The 16978-nt window shown below is 59.9% G+C and overlaps 1 protein-coding gene across 1 annotated transcript in view; it reads left to right on the forward strand.

Annotated features, from left to right (window-relative positions):
- Positions 1 to 1482: 1482 nt before the first annotated feature.
- The window catches only part of LOC119706185 (metabotropic glutamate receptor 7-like), a 125750-nt gene continuing 110254 nt past the window's right edge, over positions 1483 to 16978 (forward strand). The window contains exon 1 of the mRNA XM_038149454.1: positions 1483 to 2060. Coding sequence (XP_038005382.1) covers positions 1560 to 2060 — 501 coding nt within the window. The 5' untranslated portion in view covers positions 1483 to 1559. The remainder of the gene's footprint in view (positions 2061 to 16978) is intronic.

Here is a 16978-nt window from a genome sequence, read left to right on the forward strand (position 1 = left end):
CTGTGATCCTGTGACTGGGCAGGTTCCTGCACACGGGTTCTGCTGGTCCAGAGTGTGTCAGAGGCCAGGTGATGAACAGCAGCTATGCCTGGGCTGGTATTTATGAAGGAGGAATTAAAGGTTGGCTCCAAAAACTGTGCTTGCTCTGGTGGGAACATCTGAGAGATGCATTCTGCACCGGCTGGAGCTGGGAATGTGCCAGGGCACGGATTTGCTGGTCAGGAGGGAACGGCAACAGGTGCTGTCCCTTTGGGCGTCAGAGTTTTCAGTAAAGGGAACAAAACGAGGATGTTCCAGCATCCTCGAGATCTGGGTGCGCAGAAGAAAAATGGGTCTGGAGATCTTAAAATAGAATGAGCTCAGCTGCATTTCTCCGGGTTTGGGAGTACGGGGTTACATCCAAACTCCTCCTCCTCCTCCTCACCGCTGCATCGGTGCCCACCTCGGCGGGCGGCGGATCTCGTTCCCACGGCACAGTCCGGATTGATGCCTCGGGTGCCCTGGGCTGACCGGGTGCTCCCGCTGTCCCCGGCTGTCCCCGGCGGCACTGCCGGGCCCCGCGGGCGGGAGAGCGAGGCGGAGGATGCTGCTGCTGCTGCTGCCGCTGCCGCTGCTGCTGCTGCTGCTGCTGCTGCTCCCGCGGGCCGAGCGAGCATCCCCCGCGCAGCGCCTTTGGCGGGCGCTCCCGAGCCGCGCTGCCCGAGCCCTGCTGCGGCCGCGGGGAGCGGGAGCGGGAGCGGGGAACGGGAGCGGAGAACGGGGTGCAGGGAGCGGGGAGCGGGAGTGGGGTGAGGGGAGCGGGAGCAGGGAACGGGAGCGGGGTGAGGGGAGCGGGAGCAGGGAACGGGAGCGGGGTGAGGGGAGCGGGAGCAGGGAACGGGAGCGGGGTGAGGGGAGCGGGGAACGGGAGCGGGGTGAGGGGAGCGGGAGCGGGGTGCGGGAGCGGAAGCAGGGTGCGGAGAGCGGGGAGCGGGTGCGGGGAGCGGGGCCGCCGCTGTTTCCCCGCTTCCCCCGTCCGCGGAGCCGCGGGTCCGGCTGCACCCGCAAGCGCCAGCCCGGGCAGGGCCGGGTCCCCCGGCTGCATCCCTGTGCCGGTGCCCATCCCGCTGCCGGGGCCCATCCCGGTGCCCGTGCCCATCCCGCTGCCCGTGCCCACCCCGCTGCCCCTGCCCATCCCGGTGCCGGTGCCCATCCCGGTGCCCATCCCGGTGCCCGTGCCCATCCCGCTGCCCGTGCCCATCCCGCTGCCGGTGCCCATCCCGCTGCCCGTGCCCATCCCGGAGCCCATCCCGTGCCCGCGGCCGGCCGGGCGGTGCGGCGGGCGCTGCGCAGCGGCGGCGGGGCGGGGCGGGGGGCGGGCGGGGGGCGGGCGGCCCCGGCCGGTTAAAGCGGCAGCGGCGCGGCGCGCTCCCCAGTGCCGGTGCCGGAGCGCGGCGGGCAGGGCAGGGCAGGGCAGGGCAGGGCGGCCGAACCCGCAGCCCTCCCCCGGCCACCCCATCCCGGCCGGCCCGGCCCCCGGGGAGCGCGGGGCAGCGCCCGGGGGCGGCGGCGGCATCACCATGGGCCGGCCGGGCAGGGTGCTGCGGCTGCTGGCGCTGCTGGAGCTGCCCTGCTGCCTGCTGGAGCTGCTGCTCGGGGAGGCGGCCCGCGGGCAGGAGATGTACGCGCCCCACTCCATCCGCCTGGAGGGGGACATCACCCTGGGCGGCCTCTTCCCCGTGCACGCCAAGGGCTCCCCCTGCGGGGACATCAAGAAGGAGAACGGCATCCACAGGCTGGAGGCGATGCTCTACGCCCTGGACCAGATCAACAGCGACCCGGACCTGCTGCCCAACGTGACGCTGGGCGCCCGCATCCTGGACACCTGCTCCCGGGACACCTACGCGCTGGAGCAGTCGCTCACCTTCGTCCAGGCGCTCATCCAGAAGGACACCTCCGACGTGAGGTGCACCAACGGCGAGCCGCCCGTCTTCGTCAAGCCGGAGAAAGTAGTTGGAGTGATCGGGGCATCGGGGAGTTCCGTGTCCATTATGGTGGCCAACATCCTCCGGCTGTTCCAGGTAGGGCCGTGCCGCGGGGCTCCGCCGCTCCCGGCTCCCCTCGTGCCTCTCCAGGTGCTCCATCCGCCTCCCTCCGGAGCAGCTGCTTCCCCTCCCCGCCGCCCTCTCCCTTCTGCACGGTGCGTGGCGCTTTCTGGATTTATCGCCCCGTTCGCACGAAGCGATGCCTAAGGGAAAAGAGGAGGAAAAAAAACAAGGAAGAGAAGAGGCGCTGGTTGCGCTGGGTTTGCGTTAGAGAGCCATGGCTCGGCAGGGATGGATGCGGGCATCCCGGCGGGGCACGGCCGGGACCGCTCCGCGCACGGAACCCCGGCGGGGATGGATGCGGGCACGGCTGGCGGGGCCGCGGCCGCCCCGGCCCGGGGGTCGCGGGGGGTCGGGACAGGGTCGGGAGGGGCTTTCTCCGGCTGAGCCGGGGCTGTGCGGGGCAGCCCCGGCATCCAGAGCCCGCCCGGCTCGGGTCCGGCTCCCTCCCGAGCCCGGCCGGCCGGAGCGGGGGCAGCGGGGGCGGCTCAGCCCGGGAGCGCCGCTCCAGGCTCCGGGAGGAGCGAGGGATGAGCAGAGCCGGAGGATTAGAGAGCCGTGCGTGGTGTGTGTGTGTGTGCGTGTGCGGGGGAGATGCATCAGCTGCAGCGCTGCCCGTTCTCCCCCTGCTCGCCTCTCCCCCGTTCCGCTGCGATCGCGCCCGGCTCGCCCCCGGCGCCGCGCCTCGCTGGGTGCGGGGGCACGGAGACTTGTCACCCCCGCTCATGCTGCTGCCCCAGGACCGTGCGAGGAGGCCATCTGTCCGCCTCCGGCCGGGCTTGGATCCCCGGGAGTCCCCCCGGCATAAGGGGGTGTCCCCCCGGAGGCTGGGGTGTCCCCCCGGGATGAGGGGGTTTCCCCCCGAGACCGGGGTGTCCCCCCAGGATGAGGAGGTGTTGTCCCCCCGGGGCTGGGGTGTCCCCCCCCGGGATGAGGAGGTGTCCCCCCGGGGCCGGGGTGTCCCCCCGGGATGAGGGGACGTTCCCCCGGGCGCCGCTGCAGCCGCCGGGCCCCGCAGCGAGCGCCGGGTGCTCCTCGGCAGCGATCGCGGGTGCGGTGACAGTGACAGAAGCGCCACCAGATGCATCGTGAGCAGCGGAGTTCTCCGCTCCCTGTCCTACGCCTTCGCATGCGGAAGGTGGTGGAGGGATTTTTTTATTTTTGTGCAGCGGGCGGAGAGATCCCCCGCTTTTCCCAGCTGGAAACTTGTGAGGCTTTCACGGCAAACGCGCTCGGTGCTGCCAGCACCGCCGAGCGTCCCCGCTGCCATCTGCCCGGCGCTGCCATCTCCGGCCGAGGCGAGCGGGGCCGGGCCAGCCTCGCTGCCCGCTGCTGTGCCCGGCCGGGCTGTGCCAGGCTGCTGTTCTGACACAGCACCGCCGAGCCGCCGCTTGCCCGCTCGGAGCCTCCCGGCAGATCCGAGCGCACGGCTGGGCTCAGCGCTGTGCTGAACCCCGCGGCCGGTGTGCTGCTCTGTGCTGAACCCCACGGTCGGTGTGCTGCTCTGTGCTGAACCCCACGGTCGGTGTGCTGCTCTGTGCTGAACCCCGCGGCCGGTGTGCCCGCTCTGTGCCCTCCTGCTTGGGCTCAGCGCTGTGCTGAACCCCGCGGCCGGTGTGCCCGCTCTGTGCTGAACCCCGCGGCCGGTGTGCCCGCTCCGTGCTGAACCCCGCGGCTGGTGTGCCCGCTCCATGCTGAACCCCCACATTCCGTGTGCCCGCTCCGAGCCCTCCCGGCTGTGCTGTGCCCCCACGGTCGGTGTGCCCGCTCCGTGCTGAACCCCACGGTCGGTGTGCCCGCTCCGTGCCCTCGTGCCCGGCTGCAGAGCAGGGCAGCTCCGCTCTGGGCGCGCCCCGCCGCCGCAGCGAGCTGAGCCGGGCTCCAGCTGTGCTCCGGTGCGGGTTCGGCAGCTGCCAGCAGCCAGGAGGGTGCGAGGAGCAGCTCTTCCACCCCAGTTCTCATCCCACAGCCAGTCCGAGATCCAGCTCTGAGGGAAACCGAGGCACCGGGAGCTCTTTGGATGATGCCACAGAGCCTCTGGTGATGCGTTACGTAGTGGAGTTTGTGGAAAATGAGGTATTTGGATGGTTTCTCCATGTAGAGATATTTATATAAACTGAATATTTTAATGTATTGTGACTAAGCATCTGTTCAAAACTGCAGTTTAACCAGATCATCCAGGAAGCAGGAACTGGCCCATACTGAGGGATCTTACTGAATATCTATTTTACAGCTTGGATGAGCCGCCTTGAAGCAGATCTTTCATGCTGTAAACCTCTTCCCTGTTGTCCTCTCCTCCTTCAAAACACAATTTAGAACATGTTCAGCCAAAGAGAAACAGAAAATAACTATTTTAGGAGGAGAAGTGGACCCGTTCAACAGCTAAGTGTCATTGTGTGTGGGTGGATGAGAAGCTCTAAGTTAGCGGAAAGAAGAAAACCAAGTACCAATCACAAAAAATCTTGTTAACCTCAGAACTCTCCGAAATTCCTGAGTGTGGCAGCCAGCTTCTTTCTCAGAGGTCACTGTGGGATTTGCTGCCTGGGGCAGTGGGTGAGGGGAGGGTGGATGGCTCTTGAAGGCTTTCTTGCATGCCCAAACTGGCTTTTCCCTCACTTCTGCTAGGTAAAAGCTCTGTGGAGGCCCCTGCAAAGAAATCTTAATGGAGTTTCTGCTTCTCTGACAATATCTTGGAAGTATTTGCACCATGCCTTAATGCAGGGAGCAAATGGGAGTCAATCCATACATACAGAAATACATAACCCATCCAGAGCACAGCAGGGCTTCCTCAGGCAGCTCCGGCTGCTCCAGGCACGGCTCCCCAGGAGGGGCAGCTCCACGCAGGGTTCATCTTCCTCCCTGCATGGGAGGCTGTGCTGGCTGTGCCCGCAGCTCCATCCCAGCGCGGGGGCTGCGAGCATCCTCAGCAGCCTCAGCCAGAGCCAACAGGTGCAGCAGCAGGGAGAGGCAGGGCTGGTCCTCGGGCTGCAGTTCACCCTGCCATCGCTGCTGCAAGCTTTGAGGGAGCTTTCCTGGGGTGGAAAACCATGGGGGGATCTCCATGACCCTTGGCGTTTGCTGTGGGATCAGAGCCCCTCCCCTGCCTCTGTCCCTCTGCCCTCACTCATCCCTGAGCTGCTCCTTGGAGAAAGAGCCTGGGAATAGCTGGGCCGGGTTCCTCCAGGAGTGTGGGGCTGGCACAGAGCCCCAGGCAGCTGGAACCCTGCCTCTCCTTTCTCCAGCTGAAGGGCTGGTGCTGATGGAGCCAAGCTGAGATTTGGGCTGCTCACTGCTCCTGCTGGTCCCACGGGCTGTGGGTGGGCACAGGATCTCCAGTGGGGCAGGATGCCTCAGCAGGCCCCTCCAGCAGGCCTGCAGAATGAGCTGAGGGGGGATGGAGGTGCCCTGTGCAAGCGCAGGGCCTGAGGGAGGGGAGGCTGCACCCCAGTTCAGTGTCTGCCCCCGCCCAGGGCTCGGAGGGACCTGCTGGAGGTGCTTGGGTTAAAATGATGGCTGAGAGCATCAGCAGGGGCTGGCCAGGAGCAGGGCAGAGCCACCCCGAGCAGGGGGGAGCAGGGCTGGTGTCTGAGAGCACGGCAGCTCCTCCAGCTTGGCCATGGCTTCCCCAGGAAGGGGCTGAGGCAGGAGGTGCCTCGGGCTGGGTTCTTTCCCATCTCTGTTCTCCATCGGGAGGAGGGGCAGTGCCCCAGCCCTCTGTGAGTGCATCCCTGGGGCCGTGTCCCACCCCAGCCCGCAGGGAAGGGCTGGGGCAGTGTGCCCGGCCCGGGGCTGCCCGTGCTGCAGCCCTGCAGGATGCTCCAGGGGGCGGCTGGAGCGTGCAGCAGCCCTGCACCAACATTCCAGGGTGCCCAAGGCAGGGACTTCTTTCCAGCACAATTCTATCAGTGCGCACCAGGAAACAGCAGCCCGGTCATAAATTAAATATCTCTCCTAAAAATAACACCAAAATAATTTGGAAAGCTGCTCCCAAATGCACCGGGGAGTTCAGGCAGGATGCTTTTACGCTGCTGGTTTTGCTTTGGAGAAAATGCTCTTCCTTTGCAGGGTCGTAGCTTCCCCTACAAAGGGAACTCCATGATAGAACCATGGCCAGGGTGCTTCATGCCTTCTGGGAGTAGAACCATGCAATACAGGGAATATCAGCACCCTGACTTCTCTTTTAATGCTGGAAGACTTATTTTTGTGCTACCTACACTTATTTTTCTGCTCCCTGCAGACTCCTCATGACAGGCTTTAATAATGAACAAATTGCTGCTTCAGGTTTTGTCCTCGGTGGCTGCCATTCTACAGAGTCAATCAAGAATGATTTTGTTCTTGTCTAAATCCCTGTGGGATTTTATCAGGGGTGGCTCTGCTGGCCCAGAGGGGGCTGTTCCTGAGCCCCTCCAGGGAACTTTGCAGCAGAGTGGGCTAAGGCAGTGCAGGGAGATTGGGAGTGGAAATTGGAACATCCCTGATCTCCCCGGGGGTGTTGGCTGCCTTTCCTTCCTGCCGAAGGAGGAAGATGACAGTTGCAGTCCTGCCTTCTGCTCCAGACACAGTAATCACAAAAATGAGATTATTTGGAAAGGAAGGCAGCTTAAAAGTGCAGCTCTGAGTTGGATGCTGCTCTTTTCCTGCAAAATGCACACGCTTTTGCCAGGCTCTCTGGGGGAGGCTGTGGGGCTGGGATTGCTGGGGATGGGATTGGGATGGGGATGGGGTTTGGGGTGGGATTGGGATGGGGATGGGGTTTGGGATGGGATTGGGATGGGGATGGGGTTTGGGATGGGATTGGGATGGAGTTTGGGATGGGCTGGGGCTGGTGTTCAGCTGCTCCAGGGAGTGAGGGGAGCTCTGGAGCCTGCTCCTGCTGGGAATGCTCCTCGGGCAGGGAGGAAGGGCAGGGCTGTGTGAGAATGTTCAGAGCCATGTGTGATCCCGTGGTTCCAGCAGGTCCCTCGGGGTGTTTGCTTTCTGATGAACAGCTCACTGCTGACCTGATCTGTTTCTAGAAACCCCTTGTAGTTCCCAGGAAAATGTCTGCAGTCGGGTTGCTCCTCCATCTCCTAGTTCAAGTTCCCTGCAGGACTGTGGGGAATCCATGGGATGTAATTTTCATTCCTAGGCCACCTTTGAGCCCCTCCTGCCGAGCTTGCCCCGAGGAGCTGCTGGGGGGGTTGAATTGCTGGAGTGTACCTGGGCTCTCCCTGGGGCTTGGCGAGGAAACTCCCACATTTCAGCAGTGTTTTTCCCTGGGTGCTAATTTATTGTGACCTCCTGACCTGATGGTTGCATTTTCCTCTCCTCACTTCAGACAGGACAATGCTTTTTAGGCAATGGAATAATGATTCATATTAGAGAAGATATTTCAGGAAACTCCACATCTTTCAGTTTCTCACACAGACAATGCAACAAAAAGCTGAAAATAGGAAACAGCAACCTTTGATTCTTTGCCTCTTCTCAAAAAAGGGGGTTTTGTGTTCTTTAATGAGCTTTCATGTCAGCAGGCTCCAAGTGTTTGTCCCTGTTGGTACTGAGGCCCTGATGTGTGCCAGCACCCTGAGCCATGCAGGGCTGTGCCTCAGCTGTGAGGCAGCACCAGAGATGTGCAATCTGATCTTTCCTGTATAAATAAAAGGCCAGGAAAATCCTCCCTTCAGGAATTCCACATGGGGAGTCGCTAATGAGAGGTTGGAGGTGCTGTGAAGGTATTTTTCTGGAACGCTGTGTTTTGGAGGTAAAATTCATTTTCTCGACAAGGCAGAATTCAATTTGAGCAATAATCTTGGCTCTTAATCTGTTTTCAAGTGTCTCTCTTGAGGCAGCAGGGACTGCAAAGGGTCATTTGGAAGGAGAGTGGTTCTGCCAGGAGAGGGATGCTCATCCATGGAGAGGGACAGGGACAGGGAGGGATGATGGGCAGAGGGTAATGGGCTGGCTCAAGGGGTGCAGGAACAGGGAGAGCACATTTCCAGCAAGTCCTCTCGTGCAATTCCCACTTTACTCTTTGAAACAAAATAAGGTGACCTCTCTGGAATGACAAATGGAGGGATCATTTCAAGGCATTAATTTTTATATAAGAATTATTGATCTGCTTTGGAATCTCATAACAGTAATACTACAAAACTACATGTACTCCGTTCCATATTTTATTCTATTAAAGGAGTTTTGCTGGGAGGCATTAAAGCCATCCAGCACGATACTGTGTTTCATAAGATCAGCTGTTGTTATTCCTGTTCATAGTGCTATTCAGATTCATCTCAATGAGTGACAATGCTGGCTGTCCCAGACGCTGGCCACGATGAATTTTATCATAATATTGGGAGATACCAAGCATGTAATGAAGGCTGTTTGGGGAGCGTGCAATCCAATACACCAGGCCATTAGTGTGGGGAGAGGGCACCCGGGCAGGGAGAGCTGGAGGAGAGCACGGGTTGCCAGAGCTTTGCTCCTTCCTGGTGATTCACGAGCTCCCCCCGAGCCCCGCTGCTGAAGGAGTGCAGCTGCTCTGAGCCATCACCACTTTAGTGGCAATAACGACCAGGAAAAGGTGGTGGCCCTGTCCCCCCCGAGGCCACACTCCCTGCTGGGCAGTCCCCCTGTGCTGTCCCTGGCTGGAGTGAGCCCAGCCCCAGAGCCTGCAGAGCTCTCCAACCCTGCCTGCTGCCCCGGAGACTGGCAGTGCCTGGGGTCAGGCTGGGCTGGAGCTCCTCGGTGTCCCTGTGTCCCCAGGGCCACCATGGGCTGGGTGTGCCCCGTCCTTTGGCAGCTCAGGGGATGCAGGGTGGGTGCAGTGAGTGCTGTGGGGGTGTCCAGCTCCATGGGCTGGGTGTGCCCCCTCCTTTGGCAGCTCAGGGGATGCAGGGTAGGTGCTATAGGGTGTCCAGCTCCATGGGCTGGGTGTGCCCATCCTTTGGCAGCTCAGGGGATGCAGGCTGGGTGCTATAGGGGTGTCCCCCTCCATGGGCTGGGTGTGCCCATCCTTTGGCAGCTCAGGGGATGCAGGCTGGGTGCTATAGCGGTGTCCCCCTCCATGGGCTGGGTGTGCCCATCCTTTGGCAGCTCAGGGGATGCAGGCTGGGTGCTATAGCGGTGTCCCCCTCCATGGGCTGTGTTTTGGAGCAAAGCCCTTTGCAGCAGAGCTGGTGTCAGGTGCAGGAGGGGGCACGCCGGGCACACCTGAGCTTCCCGCAGGGATCCCATCCTTTCAGGGGGCACAAAGCGGCCCTGGCTGACAGAGGGCAGCCCCAGGTCCCCGTGGCTGAGGCTGTGGTGCCGAGGACACTTTTGCTGTGTCATTTGGGATCTGGAGAGCATTGAGATGCTGTGGGAGTGCTGGGCATTCTCTTATCCCTCAGCTGTCGGGTGATGCTGGCCGGTGCCTCCCTTCCCAGCGCTTCTAAACGAGCCTGGCAAGTGTTCCCAAAGCCCCGGGACGTGCTCCTGGCTGGAGATCACCTCTGGGCCTTGGCAGCAGTGAGGCACTTGGGCTGCCTGGCCTCTGATTGGCACTGGGAGGAGGAGGAAGCCTGGAGAGCTCCCCTTGCCCATGCCCTGCGCGGCCCGAGGTGCTGCAGGGCCAGTGTTTGCACATTCAGGGCACATCCAACAGCTCTATTTTGGTCTGGGTTTTTGGGAAAAGGATGGGCTGAGCTGTGGGGGTGGAGGGGAGGGTTTGGAGCAGTCACAGGTCACAAGATTTTGTCCTGATGATGGTTCTGCTCAATGCCTCTGAGCATGGTTGTGCTTGTGGGTGTTTATATTTGGATAGATAGACACATACAAAAATCTTGCTGTTGTACATTCTTACACTGTAAATGTGAGCTGTTTCTTTAAGGTCTTGCTCAGGCCTTGGGCTGGGAAGGAGAAGCTGTGCTGGGTGAGCAGAGGATGGAGCACCTCTGGGTGAGCCCTGGCACCTGCCTGTTTGGCTTTTTGATCCTGCCTGTCTGGCACAGAGCTGATGTTAGGGCCCGGAATGATCAATCCTGGGTGAGCAATAGAGAAAAGATGTGCTTTAGGAATCCCGAGCTGCCTCAGAGGCTCCAGCAGCACCAGCAACAGGCTGTGCTTGGGCTTGGCTGCTGCTGGGTGGGGAGAGTGAAGGCAGGAGAGGCTGGAGCTGCTGGGAACCAGGGAAGAACGTGGGGAGGCTGGGGTTGGCTTTGCAGGGTGACAGGGTGCTGGAGGAGGATGCTGGGCAGGGACAGCTCCGGCCACAGCAGCAGAGCCCGTGCAGCCGTGGCCAGGTCGGTGCCAGCAGGGCCAGGGGTGCCAGCAGTCACAGGGAGGGTACAGCCCAGGCAGCTGGCACGCTGCCTCAGCCCAGGGCAGAGCCCTGCTGGGGCTGCTGCGCCGCTGCCAGCTCACAAGCTGGGCAATCTGGAGTGCCTGGCTGTGTGATCCTGGAGCGGCCTGAGTGTGTGATCCTGGGGCTGCCTGGGTGTGTGATCCTGGGGCTCCCTGCTGGGTGTGATCCTGGAGCTGCCTGGGTGTGATCCTGGAGCTGCCTGGCTGTGATCCTGGAGCTGTGTGGGTGTGATCCTGGAGCTGTGTGGGTGTGTGATCCTGGAGCTGTGTGGGTGTGTGATCCTGGAGCTGTGTGGCTGTGATCCTGGAGCTGTGTGGGTGTGATCCTGGAGCTGTGTGGGTGTGATCCTGGAGCTGTGTGGGTGTGATCCTGGAGCTGTGTGGGTGTGTGATCCTGGAGCTGTATGGGTGTGTGATCCTGGAGCTGTGTGGCTGTGATCCTGGAGCTGTGTGGGTGTGTGATCCTGGAGCTGTGTGGGTGTGTGATCCTGGAGCTGTGTGGGTGTGTGATCCTGGAGCTGTGTGGGTGTGATCCTGGAGCTGTGTGGGTGTGATCCTGGAGCTGTGTGGGTGTGTGATCCTGGAGCTGTATGGGTGTGTGATCCTGGAGCTGTGTGGGTGTGTGATCCTGGAGCTGTGTGGGTGTGTGATCCTGGAGCTGTGTGGCTGTGATCCTGGAGCTGTGTGGGTGTGTGATCCTGGAGCTGTGTGGGTGTGTGATCCTGGAGCTGTGTGGGTGTGTGATCCTGGAGCTGTGTGGCTGTGATCCTGGAGCTGTATGGGTGTGTGATCCTGGAGCTGCCTGGGTGTGATCCTGGAGCTGCCTGGGTGTGTGATCCTGGAGCTGTGTGGGTGTGTGATCCTGGAGCTCCCTGCTGACTGTGATCCTGGAGCTGTGTGGGTGTGATCCTGGAGCTGTGTGGGTGTGTGATCCTGGAGCTGTGTGGGTGTGTGATCCTGGAGCTGTGTGGGTGTGTGATCCTGGGGCTGTCTGGGTGTGATCCTGGCGCTGTGTGGGTGTGTGATCCTGGAGCTCCCTGCTGACTGTGATCCTGGAGCTGTGTGGGTGTGATCCTGGAACTGTGTGGGTGTGTGATCCTGGAGCTGTGTGGCTGTGATCCTGGAGCTCCCTGCTGGGTGTGATCCTGGAGCTGTGTGGGTGTGTGATCCTGGAGCTGCCTGGGTGTGATCCTGGAGCTGCCTGGGTGTGATCCTGGAGCTGTGTGGGTGTGTGATCCTGGAGCTGTGTGGGTGTGTGATCCTGGAGCTGCCTGGGTGTGATCCTGGAGCTGTGTGGGTGTGATCCTGGAGCTGTGTGGGTGTGTGATCCTGGAGCTGTGTGGGTGTGATCCTGGAGCTGTATGGGTGTGATCCTGGAGCTGTGTGGGTGTGTGATCCTGGAGCTGTGTGGGTGTGATCCTGGAGCTGCCTGGGTGTGATCCTGGAGCTGTGTGGGTGTGATCCTGGAGCTGTGTGGGTGTGTGATCCTGGAGCTGTGTGGGTGTGTGATCCTGGAGCTGCCTGGGTGTGATCCTGGAGCTGTGTGGGTGTGATCCTGGAGCTGTGTGGGTGTGTGATCCTGGAGCTGCCTGGGTGTGATCCTGGAGCTGCCTGGGTGTGATCCTGGAGCTGTCCTGGTACCATGCCCTGGGCCTCCTCGGGCACTCCAGGGATCCAGGGGCAGCCCCAGGTGCTCTGGGCACCCTGTGCCAGGGCTGCCCACCCTGCAGGGAACAATTCCTGCCCGCTGGGTGGCACCTGTGGAGCCAGGCTGGTCCTGGCAGATGGCTAAGCTCTCCTGCAAACTTTTCTGAGGAATGTTCCACAGCCTTCAAGAAATATTGGTTATTTTTCCTCCCAATACTCAGCTTTTATCCTCTTTGCTGGAAGTTTCCTGGTTTGTTGTGGCTGCTTTCACAGCAGGCTTTGAGGCTTGAGTGCGACACCGAATGCAGCGGGGCTGTTCCTGCAGCGGGGCTGTTCCTGCAGCGGGGCTGTTCCTGCAGCGGGGCTGTTCCTGCAGCGGGGCAGTTCCTGCAGCGGGGCTGTTCCTGCAGCAGGGCTTGTGCTCTCCCCGTGATGCGGAGGCAGGGCTGAGAAGCAGAGGTTTGGAGATGAAGGCACTGTGCTGGGACTTGTGGAACCCCAGCTCTGCCTGAGCCAGGCTCGGGCTGTCAGCCCACGTTTCCAGTGCTCTGGGGACCAGAGGCTATTTGAGATTCTGTCTCATCCCCATGGTGCATTACCAGTCTGGACTACTTGTGTTCCAAAGCAATCCAACAAAAATCCCACCAGAAGTTTGCTTCCGTGACAGCCTTTCTTTAAAGAACCAAAGATTTTCCAAATTAAGAAAACAACAAAATCCCAATTCTCCTTACTCAGTATCTTTGATGACAAGGCCAGAGGGATCTGTGTCCCTCCGTTGTCTCAGGTGGGAATGCCCAGGTTTGGTTCTTGGCAAGTTTGTTTTCTCTCCTGCCATTTTAGGATTTGTGCACAGCAAAGCAAGCCCACAGACCGCAGATTTCCTAATAAATGCCTAATTTCATAAATACATTGCTGGTGGTAATTATGCACTCAGCAGAATGGAGATGTTTTGTGTCATTAAATTCAGCCCCTGTGGCATTCTGCACCCAGAGCAGAGGAGCGCCAGGCTCTGGGCAGCCCTGGTGACACAGGAGGGGTCAGTCCCTCTGCAGGGCTGCCAAGGACGGGGGCACAGCAGGACTTCTGCCTCTCTGCAGAGGTAGGATTTGAGCCTCAGGAGTGCAGCAGGCTCTGCCTGCAGCCACAGCCACCCCTGGGCTCCTTGGTGTGAGAGCTGAGCTCAGCTGCAGGTGGGTGGTGCAGCTCTGGGGGGCTCTGGGAGCCCTCTGGGCACCCCATGGCACCCCCTGCTTGTGGGTCCATCAACATCACAGCAATCTACTTCCAAAATAAACCTACACATCATAAATTTATATATATTTATAGGTAATAATTCAGAAAACTCTAAATATGTGTTGTGGTCCATCAGAGCTTTTGAAACACAGGTTTATTTTTAGCTGTCTCAAGAGGAACACAGATCAGTTGATGGTAGAAGTCAACGTTTCATGGCCAAAGCAAGCTTGGCCTGGCTGGCTGCAGGTGTCAGAGCAGAGCCCTTGTCCCCGTGGGTGTCCTGGTGTCCTGGGACAGCGTGTGCTGGATTGGAAACACCTCTGGCTACCCACAGCTGCAATAACAACATCCAGGGCAGCCTCAGGGGGGGCTGGAACTGAACCCTGGGATTTAAGGGCAGCTCCCAAGCAGAGACAGCACCGAGCGCTGGAGTTGTTTCCCAGGTGGATCCCACCAAAACCGAGTCCTAATGGATAGGATCAAGGCCAAATTCCATTTAATAAAAAATGGCAGGAATAACTACAAAAATAAAGACAAACTGTCAGCTCAAATTTGGCAGGAAGTTGTTACTTTTGCAGGAATAAAATCCAGCACTAATAGAGATGGTTTAGTGATTTTTAAAGCAGGTAATTTTGTGGCAGGGCTTGAATGCACAGAAATTATATTGACAATAAAAATTAATTAAACGACTTTCTGTGGGTTTGTAGTTTTTCTATCTGACAGCAGCACAGAAAATCTCTGAGTAACTGGATGATCCTCAAGGTCTCCCCCATCCCAAGCCCTTCCATGGATGATGATGCAAAGGAAGTGAGCTTTTGGAGATGTGCCTGCTGCGGCTGCAGTGGAGGATTTGCAAAGGAGGAGAAGATGGTTTGATTCCCAGCACACCTTGGACAACTGGAACGGACAACTGGAGGGGGCTGCCCAGGGAGGTTTGGGTGCCCATCTCTGGAGTGGCCCAGGAAGGGCTGGAGGTGGCACTCAGAGCTCTGGGCTGGGGACAGGGTGGGGACTGGGCACGGCCTGGGCTGGGAGGGTTTGCCAGCCTCAGGGACCCTGCCCTGGCGTTCTCTGCACTGGGAGCTCCTTGCCCGTTTCATCTCCTGCAGCAGAACGCTGGTGTCCCAGGTGAAGGGATTTTGGCTTCACAGGATTTCGGGAGCTGACACAAAAAGATGAATTTTCCATCTGCCTGCAGTGCCCAGGGTGGCGGCAGCCCTGAGGGAGTGACAGCTGGTTTGCTCTTGTTTGGCTAGGCTGGAAATGTGGACATGAGCGATGGCCTGGGTTTTTCCAGCCCCAAGGAGGATCCAGGGCAGCTGCACGAGTTCTTCTATAACACACCAGGATCCCCAACACCTCAGTGTGAAACAGGAGCACAGCAGAGGTGATGGAGTCCCTGGAAAAGCCACTTTCCTTCTTCAGGAATATTTCAGTGATGTGGTGAACTGAGAAGAGCATTAAATCCATGAAGAAATGAAATAAATCCCAAATACAATTTTTCCCACCTATGAAAAATGTATTTTGCTGGGGAATTGAATTGTTGTTAAAAATGCCTCCCACCCCCGTGCTTATTTTCTCAGGAAGAATCTCCTTGCATTTCAGAAGAGAATGAAATAACTCTGAGCACAAAAGCACTGAGGAGTGGGGCTGAGATCTCATCTGTAAAACGTCCTGCTCGAGCCCAGCCAAGCCTGTGCTGCTCCATCTGCCAGGGAAACGCTGCTGGTGCCTGCTCAGCTGTGCCTCCCGTGGCTCTGCCCTGGCAAACGTGGGCATGGAAACACAGCCCAGGAGGTTCTGGGGTTCTGGGTGTGCCCCTCTGCTGGAGCCAGGAGCTGAGCCCAGCTCTGGGCTCTGCCCAGCACCATGTGCACAATGGCAGTGGGGCTGCTCCTTGGAGTCCTGCAACCAGGAAGGCTGGAAGAGACCTCCAGGGTGAAGTGCAGCCTTTGGAGAGGATCTGGGGCTCCTCTGACCCCAACACAGCAAGGCCGGACTGCAGCTGAGAGGTTCCATCCCAGCCTGCAGGAGCAGCTGAGAGGTCCCATCCCAGCCTGGAGCAGCTGAGAGGTCCCATCCCAGCCTGGAGCAGCTGAGAGGTCCCATCCCAGCCTGGAGCAGCTGAGAGGTTCCATCCCAGACTGGAGCAGCTGAGAGGTTCCATCCCACACTGCAGGAGCTGAGAGGTTCCATCCCAGACTGGAGCAGCTGAGAGGTCCCATCCCAGCCTGGAACAGCTGAGAGGTCCCATCCCAGCCTGCAGCAGCTGAGAGGTTCCATCCCAGCCTGGAACAGCTGAGAGGTTCCATCCCAGCCTGGAACAGCTGAGAGGTTCCATCCCAGACTGGAACAGCTGAGAGGTCCCATCCCAGCCTGCAGCAGCTGAGAGGTTCCATCCCAGACTGGAGCAGCTGAGAGGTTCCATCCCAGACTGGAACAGCTGAGAGGTTCCATCCCAGCCTGCAGGAGCTGAGAGGTTCCATCCCTGCTCCAGATAGGAAGCAGTCGTGGCAGATTTCTCCCTGAACTCCCAGCAGCTGCCGGGCAGAGTGCTGCTCTGTGGCACTCGGTGCAGCAGTGATGGGACAGCCCCCAGGCCGTGCTTTATCAGTAAACTGCGCTTTGGTTTGCCTTTGCTGCTCTCCCAGTGCATTTTTAGCAGTGAAAGTGTGTGCTGTGCGTGCTGTGTGTGCTTCTCCCTCCTCCCAGAGCAGCTGGGGCTGCCCTGCATCCCCGGCAGTGCCCAGGGCCAGGCTGGAAGGGCTGGGAGCACCTGGGACAGCGGGAGGTGTCCCTGCCATGGCAGGGGTGGCACTGGGGGGGCTTTAGGGTCCCTGCCACGGCAGGGGTGGCTCTGGGGGGGCTTTAGGGTCCCTGCCAAGCCAGCCCATTGCAGGATGCCATGCCCCAGGAGCCAGCGGCTGCCCTGAGAGCTCCCTCGTGCCCTGCAGGCAGGCTGGCAGGGAAGTGTCCAAGTGCTGGGTGAATTCCCTGGCGTGCTGAGCGCAGGGAAGGGCCACGTTCGGGGAAGTGACAGCCTGTCACTGCACTGAACAAAACACTCACAGAGCCGGAGCAATTTTAAAAATAGCAAGCAGGGAGCAAATGGCCTGGCAGGGAGAGGCAGCACCGGGAGGGTGGAATTGGCCCTAATGGGCTCAGGCTGTGCTGGGGATGGAGCTGTGAGCTGCAGGGGGGAGCACAGGCACTGCTCCCTCACGGCCCCTCTAGCAGAGCTGCTTTTATTCCTCATTTGCACAGAGAACTTGCCCAGCCTTGTGTGGGTGCACGAGGGGCTGCTGGTGCTGGGCTGGGGCTGCTTCTCCTGGGGGTGGTGGGGAACAGGGGTGAGCCCAGGGCTGCTCTGGGACCTGCTTTACACTGCAAACTCTGGGCAAGCTGGCAGGCCTGGGTCAGACATGACCTGATTTCAAAAAGCAATGACCTGACTGCTGCCTGCAGCAGGTGAGTGCTTGGTGTCAGCCCGGGGAAGCAGAGATGGGATTTTTAGCTGATTTTTATCCCACTCTGGTCCCGTGAGCTTCCCAAATGAGCCCCAGCAGCCCCAGGGACCCTGCTGGTGCCCAGGGACCTGCCAGTGCCCAGGGATGTGTGGCAGATCCACAGGACAGGGTCTGCTGTGCCTGTGCTCAGTTGTGGGGGAGCTCCTGCAGCCTCAAACTTGGCAGGTTCACGGG

This window comes from Motacilla alba, chromosome 12 (genome assembly GCF_015832195.1).
Source record: "Motacilla alba alba isolate MOTALB_02 chromosome 12, Motacilla_alba_V1.0_pri, whole genome shotgun sequence".
Taxonomy (NCBI): domain Eukaryota; kingdom Metazoa; phylum Chordata; class Aves; order Passeriformes; family Motacillidae; genus Motacilla; species Motacilla alba.